The sequence below is a fragment of the Chroicocephalus ridibundus genome, chromosome Z (assembly GCF_963924245.1).
Source record: "Chroicocephalus ridibundus chromosome Z, bChrRid1.1, whole genome shotgun sequence".
Taxonomy (NCBI): domain Eukaryota; kingdom Metazoa; phylum Chordata; class Aves; order Charadriiformes; family Laridae; genus Chroicocephalus; species Chroicocephalus ridibundus.
In genome coordinates this window covers 73,793,310-73,813,120 of record NC_086316.1, presented here as the reverse complement: position 1 = coordinate 73,813,120, position 19,811 = coordinate 73,793,310, and the positions used below count along the sequence as shown (strand labels likewise).

General features: G+C 40.0%; 1 protein-coding gene across 2 annotated transcripts; it reads right to left on the bottom strand.

Moving 5' to 3' along the window:
- Window positions 1-736: 736 nt before the first annotated feature.
- C1QTNF3 (C1q and TNF related 3) lies at window positions 737-18,818 on the bottom strand. Of its 2 annotated transcripts, none has more exons than XM_063320063.1 (6): window positions 18,426-18,818; window positions 13,283-13,394; window positions 10,482-10,636; window positions 6,087-6,216; window positions 4,488-4,587; window positions 737-2,781 (listed from the first exon to the last, which is right to left on the bottom strand). In XM_063320063.1, exons 1-6 carry the CDS (start codon window positions 18,711-18,713, stop codon window positions 2,622-2,624), a joined length of 945 nt encoding a protein of 314 aa, XP_063176133.1. In that variant the 5' UTR covers window positions 18,714-18,818; the 3' UTR covers window positions 737-2,621. The 2 variants fall into 2 exon arrangements, with proteins under 2 accessions (XP_063176133.1, XP_063176135.1); XM_063320065.1 differs by having other exon boundaries at window positions 18,630-18,818.
- Between the last annotated feature and the right edge of the window lie 993 nt (window positions 18,819-19,811).

The following is a 19,811-nucleotide window of genomic DNA, read 5'->3' as shown; positions in this document are numbered from 1 at the left end:
TGAGAAAAAAACATACATTCCACATGACTTACTGAATATAAAACGTCGTAATTTTGAGGAACAGGAACACACACACACACAGAGATTTTACATCAGCTACTATATTTTGAAAGATCTTTGAAATTAATATGCAAGTTAACAATTTATTTAGAAGGTATTACAACACTCAGTCATCAGAGATTGTATGCAATAACTTTGCGGAGACAAGACTGTGGAGATTTCATACAAAAACTAGGAAGTTTCAACCTTGATGTAAAAAACCTCTTAGCTTTAACCTTGGAACGGGGACCCCGGTGCTGTTGGTTTGTTAGAAGCTTTTGTGGTGATTCTTAGTTGTTTTCCACTCTTAGCAGGCCAAGTTGCATAAAACTTGTGAAAACAACATAAAATGAGAATGGCAAAACTTGGCTTTCTTTTATGTCATGGCCATTACGAGACATAATGTAAAGGAGCTTAAAATGAGTGTAATAGTTTCTAAAGTGCTTTATTGTGATCAAAATGGATTAAAATGTCCATGCCATGCCATAAAGGAAAGTTAAGTCCCCGAAGGAAACCTTAAGGATTTAAATTTTATATGTATATATATACATGTAAAATAAATGTATTTTGACCCTTAGTGCTGACTTTCTCCCATTCAGTAGCAAAATGACTGCTTAGAAAAGACATATTAAGAATACATCTCCGTGGTCTCCAAATGGTAAGGTCCTTGGTAAATATAGATACGAACAAACCAGTGTAGTTTTATGACTATTAATCTTTATTGGATAAATGTACGTGTTACAAAGTAAGCAAACATTCCTAACACAACAAGAACTAGTACTTTTTTTTCAAGATTTTTCCTACTGTGAACATTAGCTTATGATGCCATATATCTCATACAACTTGTGCACTTATTCCAAAAGAATAACATTGTCTGATTACCTGGTTGGATGGGTTTTCGTTTGAAGACACACCAGAATTTTACTAAAATGCTTATTAAAATAACATCATCTCAGGTTTTGAAAACCTATATGGTGCAAACCTGACCCAAGTTCATAAAGAAACAACAAAACTCGTCGGATGACAGTTCATTAAAGCTAATATTTTCAGTGGTTGATGCATAAAACGAAAAAATCACAAGTCATAATCATCAAGTATCAACATGCATTTTTCATCGTAAGACGTGGTTTACATACACTAGGAACGTGTACAAGGACATACAAATTCATAGGGCAAATTTTTATTCATTTGCTCTATGCTTGTGCTACTGGTATCTGTATCCGGTATAGAAGAATTTCAAATAAATGTTTTCCTAACCCCGCCTGCTTGTTATACATTAATGGCAGATACTGTCAGGTTAAAATGTAATGTCTGTTAAAATGTAATTTATATTTCATTAGCTTGTGTGTGGAGAGCCAGAATGTGCAGAAGATAGATTCAAACAGTATTGTCTTAATATATTTGGTGCTGATTCAGATGAAAAGAAAATAGCAAGGCAGGATCTCAGGTACCCAATTTTTGAAAAGCCGGTGGCAAATATTAATGCTGAAGAATGGCCTGGTTTACTGTGACCAGAACTTCTGAGCCAGCCAGCGTTTGCTTTCACCAGTTAAATATTGAACTGGGTTAGCTGCTGCTTTGCCAGGCTGCAGTGTCCTTTCCTGAAATATTGGTTCTTGGAAGGCTGCTAGGAAAACTGTATCAACAACTTCACCGTTAAGTAAATATGCAATATTAAAAGGTGCATCCTTCTAAGAGAGCTCCCAAATCCACGAAGTGTGTGTTTCTCTGTTTGTGCTGTTGGCGTATCCCCACTTCTCCAACATACATGCCTCTGCATAAACACCTTGCATTCAGTTCCATGAGGTTTTAACAGTTTGAAGGCTAGGAAGAAACATTGCAGTTCCCCTGTCTGATCCCCTCCCTGCACACTGCAGGCTACGTTACCTTAGCTTCAAGCTGCTACTAAGGCAAGAATTACTGGCACTCTTTTTCAAGAGAGAGAGTGCGAGCATAAATATGTGCTAAAAATCTATGAAAAAATGACATCAAATACATCTTCAGAGGTTTGAGATGGGAATGCAATAAACCTGAATCCTTGACATCTTTATTTTCACATTTTTAATTCTATTTGTAAAGTTCATTCTAGTCCAGTAAAAACTTCTTCCTTTAAATTTGGTATCAGCTGAGCCTACTTATAATTCATTCAGGCTTGTTTCTGTGATGCACATTTAAATGAACAGGTAATAAGAACTGAATAAATGAGCAGAAAAGCATGAATCAATTGTTCAATTCCTGACATATACTTAACTAAAGTATATTTACAGACAAAATAGACTTTACTCCGTGAACTGCTCTCTAGATTATTTAAATGCCTTTTTCTTTGTTTTCAGTCCCTTTGGAGAAGAAAGCAATAGCAACATTAAATGATTCACTAGATACAACCCATCTTCCATAAATCTGTGTGTCAACTACCCAATGTATTTAGCTCATCTCTGATACACAAATAGCAACGCATTGCGTCAAAACAAGCCTTCTTGATCTTTCAATGTTGTAATGCTATTCCACAGTCCGGAGAAAAATACCAGTTCCAAAAAAGAAGTTTCCCCAGATAAACATCTATTGGTTTTTGCTTTCTTTTTTTACTTGGTTTCAAAAAGAAGAAACCCAGCAAATGTAGAGAAGCGTTGATGGTCCCCGTGGAGGGCTCCATTTCCCATTCGCAGCCAAACTTCATCTCCCTTGGCAAGTTTTAGCACTGCACTGTTTCCTGAAGTGTCTGCTTTCCCTTTTGATTCATAGCTGAGGATGAATATTTTAACAAGTCAGCTTTTTGTTTCTCATCAATTATCAAGCAAACAACTTTAAAAAAAAAAAGAATCCAAGAAAGCACATTGTTATCCTGAGCAAAACTTCCTTGAAAGGCTTGCCAACATATTTTCAGCTTTACGAGGAAGTGTTGGCATCTTTCTCCATTTGATCTCCTAGTCAAATTTTGCACCTTACCTAATTGCATCATTTCATTCCTTTCTGAAATTCTGGGAGTTTAACTTTTGCATTTTTTTTCCAGGGCACAGGAACAAATTTGGTTTTTGAAATAAAACTCTGCCCATTCATCGCAACACTCCAGATTTCCTGTGATGCTCTTTTCCCCTTGGATTCATCCCAGCTAATTTTAAATGCCTCCAGGTCAGGAGTCTCATGTGAGATTAGCCGTTGTGCTCCTGGCACGTGCAGTGGGCAGAGACAGGCAGCTCACTGCGTCCTGAGGCCCTTTGTTGGAATGTAGATATGTTTGATGTGGGCTAACCTGCTGGCTTAGCATGAGTCTTGGTTCACTTTCTTCCAACTGTTGCCTTTTCTGACATCAGTGCGTCAAGGGGAAAAAGAAAAGGGCCCTTTTCTTTTGCAGGAAAGATCTACTGGGATTGAAGCACCCTTTGGTGGTGCTTCAGGTTCAGGCTGTGGAAAAACCTTGACAGCTTAAAAGAACCATAGAATTGCCTGGGTTGGAAGGGACCTTTCAGATCATTGAGTCCAACCATCAACATAACTCTGACAAAAAACATCACTAAACCATGTCTCTGAACAGCACATCTACCTGTCTTTTAAATACATCCAGGGATGACGATTCCACCACTTCCCTGGGCAGCCTGCTCCAATGCTTGATAACCCTTTTGGTGTAGAAATTTTTTCTAATATCCAATTTAAACCTACCCTGGTGCAACTTGAGGCCATTTTCTCTTGTCCTGTTGCTTGTTGCTTAAGTGAACCTGCTAAAATGACAGCTTAAAAGAATCTGCTATCATCTAAGTGCCTAAAATCCAGTGTGATCAACCTAAGCTTTTGTGTCTGTTTATTCAGGCTTAGGAGAGAAGCATTAGACCCCTGGTTGGTATTAAAGAAATAATAGATTTTTCCAAACACATTGTTTTTTCAGATACCCATCTGGCTACAAGCTTGTTGACCTGGTCCTTGTAGAAGTTGATAAGCTAGAAGTAAATCCTATTCTCAATGATCCTCCAGATAAAATAAAAAGTTCAGAAACCTTTTTTTTTTCTAAGTGTGCTAATGATGACAAAGCCAGTAAATGGAGGACCTTTGCTTCTTACTTATCCTTACTGCTGCAGTTTAAATGCTCCCCACCTTTAAAGTAAGTTGCTCTCCCCTTAATCTTTAACAAGACTGTTACGAGTATGACAGACAAAATGAGGATAAAGATAACGTTTTAGCAGAATGACAGCATGTTACCACTGGACTCCAACCCTGACTTGCAGTGCTAATTCCTTTCCCCTGAGCTTTGAGGAACTTGTGATCAAGGCTAAATTTTAGGTCCGGGATCTGTGGCAGGTATGGTCCAGATCTGCAAGTTGAGGAGGGTGAAATGCAATCGTTTTTCTTTGTTGATTATTTTACCCTACAGAATTTCTTCTTCTTGAAATGTGAACAAGCTGTCACATCTGTGCAAACATGTCTTTTGCGTTAATATAGCCTGGCCCTTCACTTACCTATATAAGCTGAAAACAGTATTACCATTATGCATCAGGTACACATACACTTCCTCCACATCTTCATGTTTCATCATATTGAAGGTGAAGAAATACACCCCTGAAAAGATTACCAAATACAATGTGTTTACTTCATAGAGGGAGGTAGTCATGCTACAGACTTGTGCTTCTTGCTTAGAAAACACAGTAGCTGAGGCCAGAATTACCTTCCAGTTGTCAGTGGGTATATTGCTTCTGCTTATAGTGTGCCAAAATCTGATTCATTTTTATTCTGCATATGGCAGGGGCTAAGCCACATGCTGTTCTAGGGAAATGACTGTATTTGAACATGGCAGGACTGCTCATCCCTTCCTTCTCACCCAAAGGGAAATTCCCAGAGGCTGAGTGTAGTGACCTCTCTCTCACCTCTTTTCCTTACCTTCTTGCTCCTGCCCTCTCCCAAAAGGGCAGCCTCCAGGCCAGCCAGGGCTCAGCCTCAGGGGCTGTCAGACAGCCAGCATCTCGCCCAGGTCAGGCAGGGCATGAGTGGCTTTAGCAGCACCCACTGCAGCTCACCTGTCCGTACCACACCCTGAATAATGCAGACACAGCCACCGCTTCCTCTTCTTGCACAACACGCCCTTACCATCACCCTTTTTCTTTTTAGCTCTTTCTCTGTCTGAGAGGCACCAACAATGTTGTCAGTACAACCATGTTAGGTGTCATGAGCTCTACAAGGCTCCCCCAGGTAAGAAGACCAGCTCCTGGTTCCTGAACGGTAATCTATGGCACTGACCCTGCAATGGGAGCTTGGAGTTTGCATGAAAGTCATTAAATCATTGTGGGTCAAAGTTTATTGACATCCACATACACATTAACCTCAAAAGGAAGCAGCTATGAGGACACACGCCCCCAGCTGTCAGTAAGTTGTGCTACAGCAAGCTTGGAGGGCCTGACTTTTGTTTATTTTAATACCATTTACCTTAGCAGTGAGTAAATGAATGGCAGGGTGAGAAAGGCCAAGTGAAGGAAGGTGGTTTCAGACTTTGCTTAGACATGGTTTTAGTTATGGCCCTGCCTCCCCCATCTTCTGTTGTTCTTCCTGCGCCACAGCTGTGTAAGATGGGGGATTGATGCAGCTGAAAAATAACTCAGGAAAAAAAGTAATGCCTCATTTCCAGCCACACGTCCGTTGCAGGCCAGCTCACAGCTGAACGGGCATGAGGGAAGATGGGAATGAAGAGAGTGACTGGAGGCAGGAGGCAGAGGAGCGAGCTGTGAAGATGCTGCTGCTGCAACATCAAGGCCACGGTTATCTCATCACTGTGGCTGAAGGGCTAAAGGTCTCAAAGCAGACAGATAGTTCTGCTCCCTCCCCAGCTCTGGCCATGCCTCTTCCTCCCACCTTTGTGCCAAGCACTAGTCGCGCTGGCTGGCAAGCCCTCTCTTGGCTTGCTTGGTTTCCAATTTAATTTTTCTTGAAAGTACGTGTCAAGAGCTATGCTGAGTGAGCCTCATCAGTGCCTTCTGCAAAGGCAGTGAACTAGTTTCTCATCATTATTGACCACACTTCTCCCTGTAGCTCCCAGAATTGCATTATTTTGTTTAGCAAACACTCACCATTCACTGGAGCACCAAATCTCCCAGTCATGACATCGAAAAAATTCCCAACATTGGTTTCGACACTGCTGAAGATGATCCCACTGTTCTGGTTGCTGAAGTGAGTAGCCATGGAAGCCATGAATGCGACCTGGAAAAATAGGTTCTTATTCAGGTAGTCGTTCACAAAATGCACAGCTACAGATTTTTTTTCCTGTATTTGCGGTCTGTTTATTTTCCTGACAGAGATGTTCTTCTAGGGCCTGCTCCAGGGCCATTAAACACCAGTAACAAAACTCCCATTGAATGAAACTGGAAGAGGACTAGGCTTCTTACATTCAATTGGGCTATTCATGACTGTAAAAGTAAGTGTATGGGCAAGTGTTCGCAGGTCAGGACCTTCGTTTGGGATTTTATTTACTTTCAAGTCTCTCTAGAATGATGAAACGGAAAACTGGTACTGAAAACTTGATGGTGTTTCCGACAAGAGTGATTTAATTAGTTTTTATATATTCCCCAATGCATTTAGATTGGATATTGCTTTTAACTGAATGTGTGTAATAAATAAATAATGCTTGGTAAAATCCATGCACATTAGTGTTTCTTGCTAACTACCTTCAGAGATACATTAAGCATTTTTATTAGAGGTCCTCTAGAAGTGCAGTTGCTGGGACTCAACATTCAGTGCTTTTTCTCTTACCAGTTGCCTGGTATCCTCAGTCATGACAATTAGAGGGTGGTGGAGACCAAAAGAGGGAACTGAGTGTAAACTGTTCTTCAACTTCGTGTTAACGCTTCTTGCAGTGAGATGTATTGGCCGTGGAAGATGTTTTGTAGGAGACAGTGCAAAACCTCCCACATTGGACAACTGAAGTTACCCTCATCTTGCAGGGGCAGGGAAGGGGGAATCCCTTAGCTCTGAGCCTGTGATCCCCCCATCTGACTGTCAGTAAGCTGGGCACTGGCAGAATTGCTGCACCTGGGTGCCACACAGTCAAGTCGTGACTTGGCATTTTATCTCTATCTCTTAACTTCTGAAATGAGAAGCATTCAATTACACTTTTTACTGCCCCTCAACAAAAAAAGGACATTTTTCATGAGATTCCAGCTATACTAGTATTAAAAGAAAACACTCCAAACTTCTTTTGATTTCATCTCCAAATGAGAACAAAACCAAAAGAGGCAAAATCAAATGCAAGTCCATGTCCAACAATGGAAATCATTAGCCATCTGCCCAGTAATCTGAGGAGCTCCAGATGTGAGCTGAAAGCTTGGGCTGATTTTCCTTATCCCTGCGTGGATGCATTTTCTGTGACAAAAAATTGTTAACTTCTTGCTTCTCAGCCAGGATCACATCAAAGTTCATCATGTGTTAAAGGAAAGCAGCTGCAATGGCAGCTTGATGGAATTTATTGCTTTTTGTCTAGATTCCATTTCACATTCTCTATGACCCCAAGCTACTTTTCTTGGGTTGATCAGAAGAGTTGAAAAAGACGTCCCTTCTCCCTAGGTCTCATTTTGAAATAGCAGATGAACGTAGACACGCCAAGTTTTTCAAAATAATCCTGTACTTAAAACAGTAATGTATTCACAAGTATTTTCTCCTCCACCTGCCCCCGCTCTAAAAATCTTAAGTGTAACGCTAACAAGGAATGGTATGCTTTACTCTGTAAAGAATTTTTAAACACATCTGTTAAAAACAGTGATGGAATTTTACTTTAAGATAGGTATTGCAATATGAACCTTTGTTGTTCATCTTCTTTCATTGTTCAGTTTTTAATTAAGTTACTACCACTATCTTTATGTAAGAAAAATATGCTGATAGCTTATTTTAAAATTGCAAATGTCGAATGTAATTGCAACAAATATGTTTTTAAGATATTCAGCTATAATGTTAATTACGATCAATTCTTTAAGAATATGTCTAAAATAGTTCTCCTTTATTACAAAAGTCTAGTAATTTTGGAAAGTATTTTAATTGTTAATTTTATTTTGTGCAATTATCCCATCTTCATGCAACCTAGGGTGGAGAATTCAAACATAAACGATGACAAGAAATCAAAAGCCATTTTCCCATACTGCACACTTTGGTTGTACCGTTGATTTTGCTGTTAATTTGCATGCCTTTTGTGAGGATATAAAGGCATATATAAATGACTGTTATTGGGAAACAGTATTGTTCAGCTAAAAGTTGTAGATGTGTAAATAAATCAGAACTTCAGTCTCCCCCGTAGTCAGAGTGTTTGGATGTGGGATTTCTTTTTGTGCATGTTTGCTGTGTCCCATTTTGTCTCTTCTGTGTTGAACTGGGTTTAGGGGGTACAAGTCAGATCAAGACTAAGGCACTTCTATTAAAGTGTGTACGTGTGAGTGAGGATGTAAACCCCCTTATAGTTTCTGGAGATCTATATACTCTGTGGTGGCTGAAGTTGCATTTGCCCCAAAGCAGCCAGTGACTGTCAGATTGAGTTGCTCTTCTAGATCCTCAGTGATTGTAATGGGAGCCTAGATGCTTCCCTCACATGTAGGCTGTCTGACTCCAATCACTTGCCCACAGAAATGCACCTAGTGCCGTCTGAAGTGCTTTAGGATCCCACGACACAGGGCTGGCTGATCCGACCTACAGAAGCCCCTTCCAGAATGGCAGCTGGAGACCAGGAGGGATACACCGCAAAGGCTTGCCATGCACCTAAATCTTGCCTTTTATGAAATTCAATAAGGGCAAGTGTAGGGTGCTGCACCTGTGGGGGAATAACCCCATGCACCAGTAGAGGTTGGGGGCTGACCTGCTGGAGAGCAGCTCAGGTGAAAGAGACCTGGGAGCCTCAGACAACAGGATGGCCATGAGCTAGTAATGTGCCCTTGTGGCCAAAAAGGCCCATGGCATCCTGGGGTGCATCAAGAAGAATGTGGCCAGCAGGTCGAGGGAGGTCATCCTCCCCCTCTACTCTGCCCTGGTGAGGCTGCACCTGGAGAACTGTGTCCAGATCTGGGCTCCCCGCTTCAAGAAGGACAGGGAACTGCTGGAGATGGTGCAGCAGAGAGCTACCAAGATGATTAGGGGACTCAAACACCTCTCTTATGAAGAAAGGCTGAGGGATTTGGGTCTCTTCAGTCTGCAAAAAAGACGTCTGAGGGGGTATCTTATCAACACTTACAAATACTTAAAGGGTGGGTGTCAGGAGGATGGGGCCAGGCTCTTTTCAGTGGTGCCCAGCAACAGGACAAGAGGTAATGGGCACAAACTTGAGCATAGGAGGTTCCACCTAAACATGAGGAGGAACTTCTTTCCTTTGAGGGTGGCAGAGCCCTGGCACAGGCTGCCCAGAGAGGTGGTGGAGTCTCCATCACTGGAGACATTCAAAACCTGCCTGGACGTGTTCCTGTGTAACCTGCTCTGGGTGACCCTGCTCTGGCAGGGGGTTGGACTAGATGATCTCCAGAGGTCCCTTCCAACCCTATCATTCTATGATTCTATGAGACAGTCAAGTCTTCCTGCTATTTCAGATGAACCACTGGTATATTGCTACACTGCAATATACAGTGTGGGCAACTCTTAAATCGCCTTTGCCACAGCAACCAAGGGTCTTATTTAGGCAAATCCCATTTACTTTTAGTTGCCTTAAGAACAGGACTACACCACATCTCCACTCTACTGTAGATATAGATATACGCAAGCTCTTGGTCTTCTGCCAGATTCCTGTGATATGAAAAAGCTCTTAGGCAAAAGCTATGGGACTATGCCAACACAGTGTTGAGCCCAAACAAATATACCCCATCCCTCAGTAGAGCTTATCAGATCAGGCTTGAAACCATGTTTTAATACTCATCTGGCTTTTGGGTGATTCATTCACAGGCAGAACCTACATGCTTCTCAACATATTTAAGGTATCTAGACATGCAAAAACTACTGAGGCGTATTTTTCAAAACCAGACGACTTCTGTCTGCACTCAGAGGCTTTGACCCCATACTTTGAGGAGTTGGATACATATGCTTCTGAGAATCTCCCAAAGTCTGACTGACCTGAGAGGCATGGGCCAGAGTGACTCCTTTATTCTTTTTATATCCTGTAGGAAGCGTAGTTAGGTATGTGATAAAGCTTTATAGAAAAATGATAGTCCCCGCTATTCTCCTTTAACGACCCAGATACTGGCTTTCTGCCCTAAAAGTGAACTATATATGTTTCTTCTTTATCAGCTGGATTCTTACTGTAAAGAAAGACTAATCCCTGATGTCTTTCTTTCCCAGGAAGATCTGGCAGAGCACATTTGTCAGTCATGACAAGGGCTACATATGTCTCTGACTGTATTAAATTACAGGGGGATTTGCTTCTTAAGTAGTTAGGTGCTGTTTTTCAGAGAAGAAAACCATAACCTGAGAACTGATGCAGCCAGCACAAGCCAGAGATTTTGTACCTGTAGCTCTGGGGGAATCCCAGGGTAACCCTTCTCGCCTTTGGGTCCATGATGGCCACGCTCTCCCCTTGGTCCCATATCTCCTTTGTCTCCTTTCTCACCTTTGGCTCCTTCCTGGCCAGTTGCGCCATTATTTCCATTGTTTCCATGATTTCCTTAAAGGAAACAGAGCTTTCTGTTTAACTTAAATACTTTCATGTAATGGGTTTTAAAACAGATAACTGTTAAACTCTTTTTCCACCCGTTTGCAACACATGGACTTTTCAATACCATAAACCCCAGGCTGAGCTGTGACGGATAAGAAACAGCTGTATGGTTAAGCTGAAGGTGACGGTTTTGATGAGCAAGTTTCCAGAAGAATGTAGATTGACATTTAAGAGTTAACCCTCATGCTATCTTGGTGTTGCTGCATAAAGTGCCGATGTCTCAAGTCATTGCATTGTTGGGGAGTTGTGCAAGGACAAGACCTCAGTGGACGTGAGGCTCAAGGAAAGCGAAAGCCACTGCCTGTTGACACATACTAGGTAGCATGCGTAAGCACTCTTGCTTTTCCTTTTGTGTAAAAACTTTTTTCCTGATATTTTAGGTTAATTAGGATAGGGTAAGATAATTTTGAATAACGTTTTGCTATCTTTAAAACATGTGGACACAAAGGAAAGAATGGCTGCAGACTTAAACTAGCCAAATGACCCGTCTGTGCCACACCCAAGAGAGTGTGCATTCTCAGGGTGCTGGTTAGCTTCAAGGGGTCGATTGACTGTATGTTCCTAAATTTAAAGAAAGACAAAAATTTTATAATGAAGCTTTTCTGAGATGGTTTCTTGTAAAAGAGGTCATTATAAAAACATATTCCTGCATCTGCAGTATTACTTACTTTCTGATGTTTACTGAGGAAATTTACTCAGCAAACGTCAATGCGACTGACAAAATTTTGAAGTTGGCTAGAATCACTGAGCAATTATTATGCATACCTGAAGCAAAAACCTGACCTTTCAATTAATTACTCAGGGGATTAATTAGTGTCATCATTGTTCTAAGTCTTCCTGAACTGAAATTAGATTCTTTGCCACTCTGCTTGTTCTCTGATTAGTCACTGTGGTTATGAATTTACAAGAATGGTGTTGTTTGAGGTCAAGTCTAATGATTAAGTGATTCTTCAGAGTTTTTGTATAGAGAAAAAAAATTCACTTCAAACAAGGAAGCTAAATGGTGGAAGAAATTAAGCAAACTTGTTTGGGTAGAGAAATCGATAACTCTTAAAAATAACAAGAAAGTTTACTCTTGTAAAGTATAGCCAGAAGAAAAGTACAGCCAAAGTGAAGCCAGAACTACTTCTCTACCAGTTCAGAACAGAAGTCTGCGAGCGACATTTGATTCAATCAAGGGAAAAGCAGCTGTTGTCGTTCCCCCGACGGGCACAGTGATACAAAATGCAGCAGATGAAGGAGAGAGAGAAATTACAGGGTGCAGAAGGTGGCTGTCGGCCGTATGTTTGTGGCATCCTGCGGTGACAAGAAGGTGTGACTGAGATACATCCTCGCATCAGGAAAGGGCAAAGCTGGGGCTGGGCTGTGCCCCAGTAGGTCCACTGCAGCCTTGAACGTGTGGGCCTCATTCAAAATTGTGTCCCACTTCTAAGAGGCCAACAGTTTATTACTATGTAATGCAATATTTCTGCACAAGAGGCCTCACCATTAGACTTTTCTTTCTTCTGTAATGGTCAGTAGTATTTTTATAAAGGTTGATGCATGAATATCTTACATCAGGCTAATACCAAATACACCTATGACCTTATTTTGCTGAATACCCAAAATATGTTGAAGTAACAATTTATTTTAATATTTTGCTAGCTGAAGGTAGTTAGTGAAACACTTCATTCACTCAGATTTTACTTCATAACAGACAGATTTAACTGTTACTGCAAACTGTTTCTACCAAAAATCACTACATTAAATTTTTTGTGTGTGTCGTTATGTCATGTCTGTTACTGTCAGTACATTTGTGAGACAGAAGGATTATGAAATTGCATTTTTACTGTGATAACAGAAGACGTAAGCTTTTGAAGATGAGACAAATCTGCCAGTCAGTGACATGTTCGTTTACATTATACATCTGCTTTAGGAACCGTGATTTTCAAGTCCCTGAAGGTAGCTGCTGTAACAAACCTACACCAAAATGCAACTAACTATCTTTTTCCCTTCTCTAGGCTCTTCTTTTTCCACACCAGTTATCAGATAGAAGTATACCCCTTTCTTGTGTATCCTGTTCTTCTGTGTGCATTTCTAATGGAAAAAAAAAAAAGGTACTTTTTATTATGGAAGAAAAGAAGAAGGAAGGAAAAGAAGGCATTTCTACGACAGAACAGAAGCATGTGTGTCTGTGTAAAATATTGGCTAGCAGTATGCTAGATGAAAAAAAGCTACTGAATACAGTACACAATAGCGTAGCCAGATATTCAAAGGTAACCATAATAATCAACTCCAGGGAACAAGTTCTTCCAACTTTAATGGAGGCTTCATGCTGCTTTGAGAGACCAATTTGCCGTAGAAATGTAATGAGATTACTTTTAGCATGAATTTGTGAAAGTTGAATTTTAATAATAAATGCGTTTTCACTGGAAAAGACTTTAGAGTCTAACTGAAAATCTCTGAAAATCTCCCCAGAAGTTACAGGAAAATCTTGCTTCTGAATCTGTCCCCAAATACTGATGTTTGGACCATTCTCTGATATTTCATAGAACAGCCTGTAATTTATAGCCTGTAATTAGACTGATCAAAAAATCAATTAAACTTCATCTTTACCTGGCATCCCAGGGGGCCCAGGAGGTCCTGGGGGCCCTTGGTAGAGTCGAACTCCAAAGTCACCACGGCAGCAGGAACTACAGTCTGGATTCTGCGGTCCGGTTTGTGGGGGCTAAGTGCACAAAAATAAGCTTTAAATAGCTCATTCACGGAGGGCATCAATCATATGCATGTCGGTTACAGGGTCTTCATTATATATTCTCTGTTTATACATTTGCTAAGTTTTCAAAACTCTTCTTATCTGGCCTGAAATCTCCCATATTTGGGTTGTCCCTGAAGATGTTATTTTTGGAAGATTTAAGGAAATAGCTCATCAAGTGTTCTAAGAGCTGTATGAGTATTAAAAAAACCCAACTTGTCCTGTCAAATAATGAGGGGTTTGAAAATAAAATAATACCAAGTAATGAAAGTTAGATGGATATTTCAGTTAGGTTCGTATCCTGCTTTTCACTGATCCCACGTTTCAGCTGAACTTTCTTGACAAACAAGCCTATGTACAACGAGTGGTAGGACACAAGGGACTTCATTGACCTTCAGCAATGAAGTATCCTCCACTAAACATGAATAAAACTGTGTTGGACCACCCAAAGGAGATGTTAAAAAGTGCCCATGCAGCATATTCCTGTTCATGGCCCCAGCCTTGCATATTTACAACCTACAGAAGTTGGGAGAACCTAAAAAAGTGCCAAGACACATGACAAAAATTTGAACTGACCACAACCACCTGGTGTTATGGACGTTTGATTATTTGTAGTTGTGGGTTTGTAACGATGAAAATCTGTTACTGAAACTATGAATATGCTGAAACTAATATAGCAGCATAAACAAACTAATGAGTTTATTATACACAGCTCAGCTACTATAATAATAGTTCTGTTTCAGTGCTTTGCTTTCCCAAATTATTGTATTTATACTAATGGAGTCTCATTCAATCCTGGCTGGATTTCATAACTAGCCTGTTGCGATGATTTAGCCCTCGCAAATCTTCTGATTGGTCAGCCAAGGTAGAGGTCCATGGTTTGATTTTATTTCTCTACCTCCTTCTCATTTCTAATTCTTTGTTTCTTTTTGCCTACAATTCTTTGCTATTATCCGGAGGTGCAAATCTGCAGTTCTCAAATTCTGGCGGGGGGGATAGTTACACCAGTCTGACTGCTACATTTCTCTAATCATTCTACTGTTTGTTTTCCTTCCCTTTCTTTTCACTTGTCTTTATTGTCCTCAAATTACTTGCTTAATGCAGACCTATTGGTTTAACAGCAGCAAACCAGCCTCTGGTGGGATGGGAGCTGCCAAATGAGATGTGGTGTATTCCTGCCCTCAGGGTCATCAGCTGGCTTGATCTGAAACACTAAAGACTCTGCCCACGTTTTGAACAATACCAAGCACACCCCCAGACATTAATTTTGAGAGACTTGGGACTTCATGTTTATGGATACAGAAAACCCCGTTCATATCATCAAAATACTGCAACTCCTCCAGTGGTACAGACACATGCCCTCTCCATCTGGAACCACAGCCAGTGGAGCTACCATGGGAATAAAGGCTGACCAGGCAGCTCAACAATTATGCTTCATATTCAAAAAGTTATGGAAATGTTAAGACTTGACAGTGGGCAGAGGGCTTTATACTTCTGGGGTTTTGGTCAATGCTATGCTTTTTACCATATTCCTTGATAAGGTCTATATTTTATGAGAAAAATGAGTTCTGCCTCTTGGACTGTTTGTTCCTAGAGAACCTGTTTGTATCTTTCTTGCTGTTTTATCTCTCCCAGTTGGTAGGAAGAACATAACTGACAATCACCAGATATACAGTTTAAAGCTTTCCTAATATGAGGGAAGAAGTAGCCCTAGTTTTGGCTCATTTTCAGTCCTTGAAGGGAACCAAGTACAAGAGGGGCTGGAATGGTGCAAGCATTTTGCACCACCTGAAATGCTAATGTTGAGTGTTGCACTGAGATCAAAATCTCCAGCTCTTTTTTGATAGTGCTCCATATTCATATTAAATGAGAAGGCAAACTGTGTATGTATTTGTCAAGAGCAAATAAGTCATATCAGCCTAGAAATATCCGAAGACATAGAACTGTGGGTTACAGGTAAGGGAAGGCATGACTCCAGTAAAATGGATGGTATGTGAGACCCTCTCTATGCAGGTAAGGTTTGGGTTTTTTCCCAATTCACTGAAATCCTGAATGACGTTATTAGCTAACCAGCTATGTTATCATAAAACAGATTCTAGTGCTGGTCATAACCAAATGCTGTTTGGCATTGTTACCTCTCAAAAAGCTCAGCAGGTTATTACACGTGAAATGAGGCAAGTCCTGCCAGCCTGGTTGTATGAGAACACTTCCACTGACTTCAAAATAACTACTTATGCAAGTCATAAAGTAGTATTAACTTATTATCTTTACTAATCCTTTGACTGGGAGGGAAAAAAGTGTTCACAGTTGGCTGCTAAGAACAATGAATATTCAGGATAACTCTTTTAATCTCTAAAAACAGAGAATTTCATGAAGAGTACGTTTAAAGGAAAAACCTGTTCCTAAAGTAAAATTACACTCAAATGGGACAAAGGGATTAATGACGATCTACTTGCCAAAGGTGTCCTATGCAGCCATTTGTACATAAATTTTATCACACAATGAATCTTTGGCATTTCTCTCTGAACATGAATATGATTTAGGAGCTTGTGAAATGCATCTGTCATTTTGATTTCCTAATACAGATAGAAAACTGGAAATATTTCTGAGGCTGTTTGCTGAATTTCCTGATTTAGTATGTAGGAGGCAGTCATAGGCAACAGATAGTCTATAAAATTCCCTTAACTTAAAGGTGTGAACAAACCATAACTGGAGACCCAGCCCTTTTCCACTTCCTTTTTAATTTTATGGGTTTCTGTTATATTGTCTAAGACAATGCAGGAGACAAGCATTGTACATCCACTATTCTTGGCTCCCGTTCTGAATGCAAAATAACATGTCTCTGTGGCACTAAGGCCCCTTTTTTACCTAAGAATTAAACAAACCAAAATTGCAAAAATGAGGGTGAAACACCATTAGGTTGAGGGGTACTTGAAGGTTCTCAAAGAGCAACCTCAAAAGAAAGAATGTGTCTGGCATGGCTTTCCCCAGTCACTAGGAGTTCTTGTGCTTCAGAAATGCACATTATATTTTACATAAGTTACTAATAGCCTGAAAACTGGCCTTGTACCCAGTGCAGCAAAACCAAATGCTGTTGTCTCTATTCCATAACAAGGAATGGGACTGTTAAAACCCTTTAGCAAGAGGGTGAAATTCTCCAGCCAGAGCTAAGACAAGTAAGAAACTAGGGACTTAGGGGTGAAACAGCTTTCAGATATCTCAAGGGGAAGAGAAAAGTTTTTTACATGAACTAAAACATGTCTGTGCCACCTTCATTCCTCCTCTGCCTCGAAAACCCTGGAGTCTAGAGATGGAAAATACCTATTGTGTCAGCCACACTGTGATGGATTATCCGTGTCAAGCATCTGCTAGTGCTCCATTTCATTTCAGTAAGCCAAAAATTGCATCATTTCCCCAGCAAAGATTGCTTCTTAGAGCAGGTCTGGCAGGTAAATGACTGCCATCAGCTGTACTCAGACTCGCTGGGCTCAGTTTTAATGTCACAACCTCTTTCCCCAGCAGATAACTCCAAACATGTTGGATTAAACTCTCTGATGAGAGACACATGCACCCCAAACACAGCGACACTTTCTGAGAGGGACAGCTTGACCCCTAAAAGAGTGGTAATTTTGTATTCAATCCTGCATTATTGGAAATTATATTGAGCTAAAGGGGAATCTTCTTTAAGTACCAATAACACACAGTCTGTAGCATGCAGCTGCACAATTCTCTCTGCAGTAAAAAGGTACACACACACTAGCTGGCTCATTGGACTATGTACCTGATGGTTTACACTGTTTATGTACTGCAAATGCAATTTAACATACCTACAGTTAAATATCTATTTTGCTGAGTGCACTGGAGGAACATATAACTCCTGCCCAAGAAATATGAAATGCAAAGCACTATACAATTTAAAACCAGGGAATATAGTGGTATATTAAACCTATTCCCATACTTGGATATGTTTCAGTTCTTCAAGCCTAGGACAGGATTAAAATCAAATCTCCCCTCTGCTAACCATGAAGTAGGTTATTATTCAACACTTGTCTGCATGTCCATGATTTTTGGAATTCAAAATATCATAGTATGATCTGAAAGAGCTTTAAAGCACAAATGATGAAATATGAACTATACAGGATTCAAACATTTGTATCAGCAATAGGAAAAAACCACTCATGTTCTTGTTTCTGAAAACATTAATCAACGAAAACTTTGAGTGGAATTTTGTTTTGCCTAGTGCTAGAAAAAGCTTCATCTTCTGCCCTTCAGATTTTTCCCTTTAAATTGAACTGCAATATTTTATGTATAATCAAATGATGCCATTTTCCCTTTGCTGTGAGCTAATGACTATAATATCTAAAATGCCATATAAAAGGTATAAAAAGATTCCCAGTTTAAAATGCAGATACTAGGGATGATTTAGAGTTTCATTTCGAGTCTTTTTTCCTCTGAAACTGTCAAGTTGATCTATATTGTTGAATTTACTTATTACATTAGTATCTCTTTTTTATAAGCTATGGCTTAGAATAAACTTTTTGAACACTCAGACTTTCATTGTTTGTCTCAAGCTCAAAAGAATATACTCTATATACATCATTTTCAAGTAAAGTTATTCTCTGCTAATTGAATCTTTCCAAATACCATTATAAATCCTGTAATTTTCCTTCACATTCAAATGAGTTAACAGAATCTAAAACTTCAATATATTAAATAAGTATTACCTTGAAATAATTAGGAGACTGTATATCAGAACATATGATTGCACAGGATCACAGTTTCAGCAAAACAAAGGGCTGCTGTCTATGTTGAAACCCGTGTCCCCAACCACTGCTGGTTCTACCAGCTCATTAAAAGATCCTATAAAGCAACCCAGCAGGATACAGACCAATACACAGCTTTAATAAAAATAATTTCATAAATATATCACTAATACTCTTAGCAAAAAAAAAAAAAAAATCTCATTAGCTTTAAATAAATCTTTAGAAGATTAATTCAGAGTACCTGGACTCTATCTGAGGTAGTCAGTTCTACATCATCTACCTCTGGTCTCAGGACTTTTTGGTCTGTAGAAGTGCTATTATCAACAGTCCACTCTATAAGTTGACTCCGCTGTTTCAATATTTCCCTGCTTCTGGAACCTTTATGGCCAGTCTGGTGGTGACTTTGCAATACTTTGGCCACTGGTTTATAAGATCTTCTGCTCACCTCCATGTATTCATCTTGACACAGGCAAAATGGAAGAAAAAATAAAGCCAGTAGATGCCAACTGATGAAATCCTTCTCTGCCATGTTATTCAAAATAAATTTTCAGGAGTCCAGCAAATGCCTTGCAGAAGTAGAACCTCTTTGCTGCACCAGGAGTTATGTGGTCCTTTCAGCTTTTCCACTAGTAAGCCTGGCACTGAGACCAGTACCAGGTTTTATATGGTTGCGTGCAATAAATAAAACTGAAAATGCCAAAGTGACAGGATCCTTCATCCAAAATCAGTCATGCTCCTTTAAACAAACCAGGCATTATTCACCACTTCACCACCACAAGGAAAATTGATTTGTATGCTGGAAATGACCACAGCATTTAACGGACTCCCGTGGTTCCTATTTGGGGGCATTAAAAAATGTAGCACCTTTTCTTTGGCATGTTTTTGTTTAAGTGTGAAAAAATGTGATGGAAATGGAGAACATGTGGCTAATGGTTTACGCTCCTTGATTAGACATGGAAAGGCTGTGAATTCACACTCTTAAATGTCTTTTGGACACAGTCACCTTCCTTATTTGCCAGGAAATTCACACACACAACTGCGTCAGCCCAGTCCGAAAAATCCTTCCAAGAGCAATTAGGAAACAAAAGCACAAGAGGAGCTTTTGCATATGATCCTGACCCAATGGCTGTTTCTGACTATGCTTTTCATTCACTAAAAGAAAAATATTGAATTTCTGTCAGTTGGCCAACGGTGGAAGGAGACTGAGTAAGTAGCTCTGAAAAACTGGGTTGAATCCAGATTCACAGAGCCCCGTTTCTCAGCATTAGTTCAACCTTCTCAGTCAGGCAATATTTTTTCCCTTGAGTTCCCAGTGTTTTGCTAAATGCAACTGCCAAACCAAGTTTCATGTCTTCGCTGCCAAGTAAATATAAATGTACTGGGGGCTTATTTCAGACTAAAAGAATCGAATTATATATGTATGATAATATCCATATTATATTTTTTTGAACCACCCACTAGTATCCTCTAGAAAGCCACAGATGCAGAATGCAGCTCTGTAAATGCATCCACATACACATGCACACCCAGCCTTCCCAAGACCAAATATCTCCTTGGTCTGTGAGAAACACTTCACCAGTACTACTGTTGGCTGCAACAACATTACTGAAGGCATCGGCCCCAGGTA

Bases quoted from the DNA above. Each gene is read 5' to 3' on its own strand.
- C1QTNF3 (XM_063320063.1), bottom strand. From the start codon at position 18,713: ATGGCAGAGAAGGATTTCATCAGTTGGCATCTACTGGCTTTATTTTTT. The intron at 4,588-6,086 runs GTGAGTGTTTGC...TAATCTTTTCAG, and splicing joins ATTTGGTGCTCCAGTGAATG to GGGTGTATTTCTTCACCTTC. The intron at 2,782-4,487 runs GTAAGTGAAGGG...ATTCATCCTCAG, and splicing joins ACTGTTTTCAGCTTATATAG to CTATGAATCAAAAGGGAAAG.